Raw genomic sequence first — 1,161 nt, 5'->3', positions numbered from 1 at the left:
GATGAGTGCAGTGTGCCCTAAGTTGGTCTTAGTGGCCCATTGACGGAACTGTTCTGTGAAGGATACCATTGTGGGATACGTCTTGCCGCAGATATCCTTCAAATGCTGCTGCGCATCTTTGTCCGGGTCAAGGGTCCTGTAGTTCACTTTGAGAATGTTGACGAAGTCTTCCCATGTGCCAAGTGCCTGCCGTGCTGCTGCTCTGGTTGCATATTCAGACATGTATGTGAACGCGCCACCTTCCAAATGCAGCAGGGCCGTGGTGATCTTGTGCTCATCGTCATTGATCTCGTTCCACTGCATCCATATACCGAGTTGTTGGAGCCAATCCTCCAGACTTCCTTTGCTTGAGTAGTGTGGAGGCTCAGCAATTTTGATGCGGGGTTTGTGCGATTGGACCGTGCCGGACGTTTGACCTTGTGTCACAGTGACACCGCTTGCTTTGAGCGAAGCTAGCTCATGTCGCAGCTTGACGTTAGCTGCCTTGATTTCCATCATTTCTTTGCCCGTATCGAGCATTGCTGCCTGGGTTCCCGTGAGCTCATCATTCAAAACTGTCATATGTGCATCTTGCGCGAGGATCCTATCCTTGAGCTTCCCGATCTCTGTCTGGAGCATTCCTTCTTTGAGTCGATGTTCGCTCTTGTTGTTTTGGATCAGTGACTCGAAGGCTTTCTTGTGCTCGTACATCTTGTTTCCGAGCACATTGTAGACCTTGGCGACTTCGGTACTGACTGTGAGCTTCATTGCCATGATAACCCATTCGCGGATGTGGTTCGGGACTTCTCCAGGAGCGGACTGTCTGAGCGCATCTTCTAGATGCTCGAACTGGTGTCCGTCAAATTCCCAGATGGGGGGAACATAGGCGGGTAAGAGTGATGGGGTTGGGGACGCTGGTCCTCCAACTTGCGATGCAGAATCCTGCGGTCCTAGTGCAGGTTCTGGTGAATTGCGCTGTGAGGCACATGGGGTGCTTCCGTCATGTGCTGACTCGACGTTTGTATGCAGAATGTCATCCATTCTTTGCCTGAACGTGGATGCATACGCACGATCGGCTCCTTCCATTGTGATGTAGATGTAGTTAAACTAATTGAAAATGAAGCCTAGGTACTGCTTGTCCTTGACTTTCCCAATCTCCCTGACGATCTCGTCTAACCTCTG

General features: G+C 50.8%; 1 protein-coding gene across 1 annotated transcript; it reads right to left on the bottom strand.

Annotated features, from left to right (window-relative positions):
- Positions 1-17: 17 nt before the first annotated feature.
- LAESUDRAFT_758955 (uncharacterized protein) lies at positions 18-1,065 on the bottom strand (the record flags this gene model as incomplete). The annotated part of the gene is made up of 2 exons (XM_040912523.1): positions 18-27; positions 80-1,065. The coding sequence occupies 2 exons, from the start codon at positions 1,063-1,065 to the stop codon at positions 18-20; spliced, it is 996 nt and encodes a 331-aa protein (XP_040764513.1).
- Between the last annotated feature and the right edge of the window lie 96 nt (positions 1,066-1,161).

The sequence above is a fragment of the Laetiporus sulphureus genome (genome assembly GCF_001632365.1).
Source record: "Laetiporus sulphureus 93-53 unplaced genomic scaffold LAESUscaffold_18, whole genome shotgun sequence".
Taxonomy (NCBI): domain Eukaryota; kingdom Fungi; phylum Basidiomycota; class Agaricomycetes; order Polyporales; family Laetiporaceae; genus Laetiporus; species Laetiporus sulphureus.
This window is presented reverse-complemented; position numbering and strand designations above follow the sequence as displayed.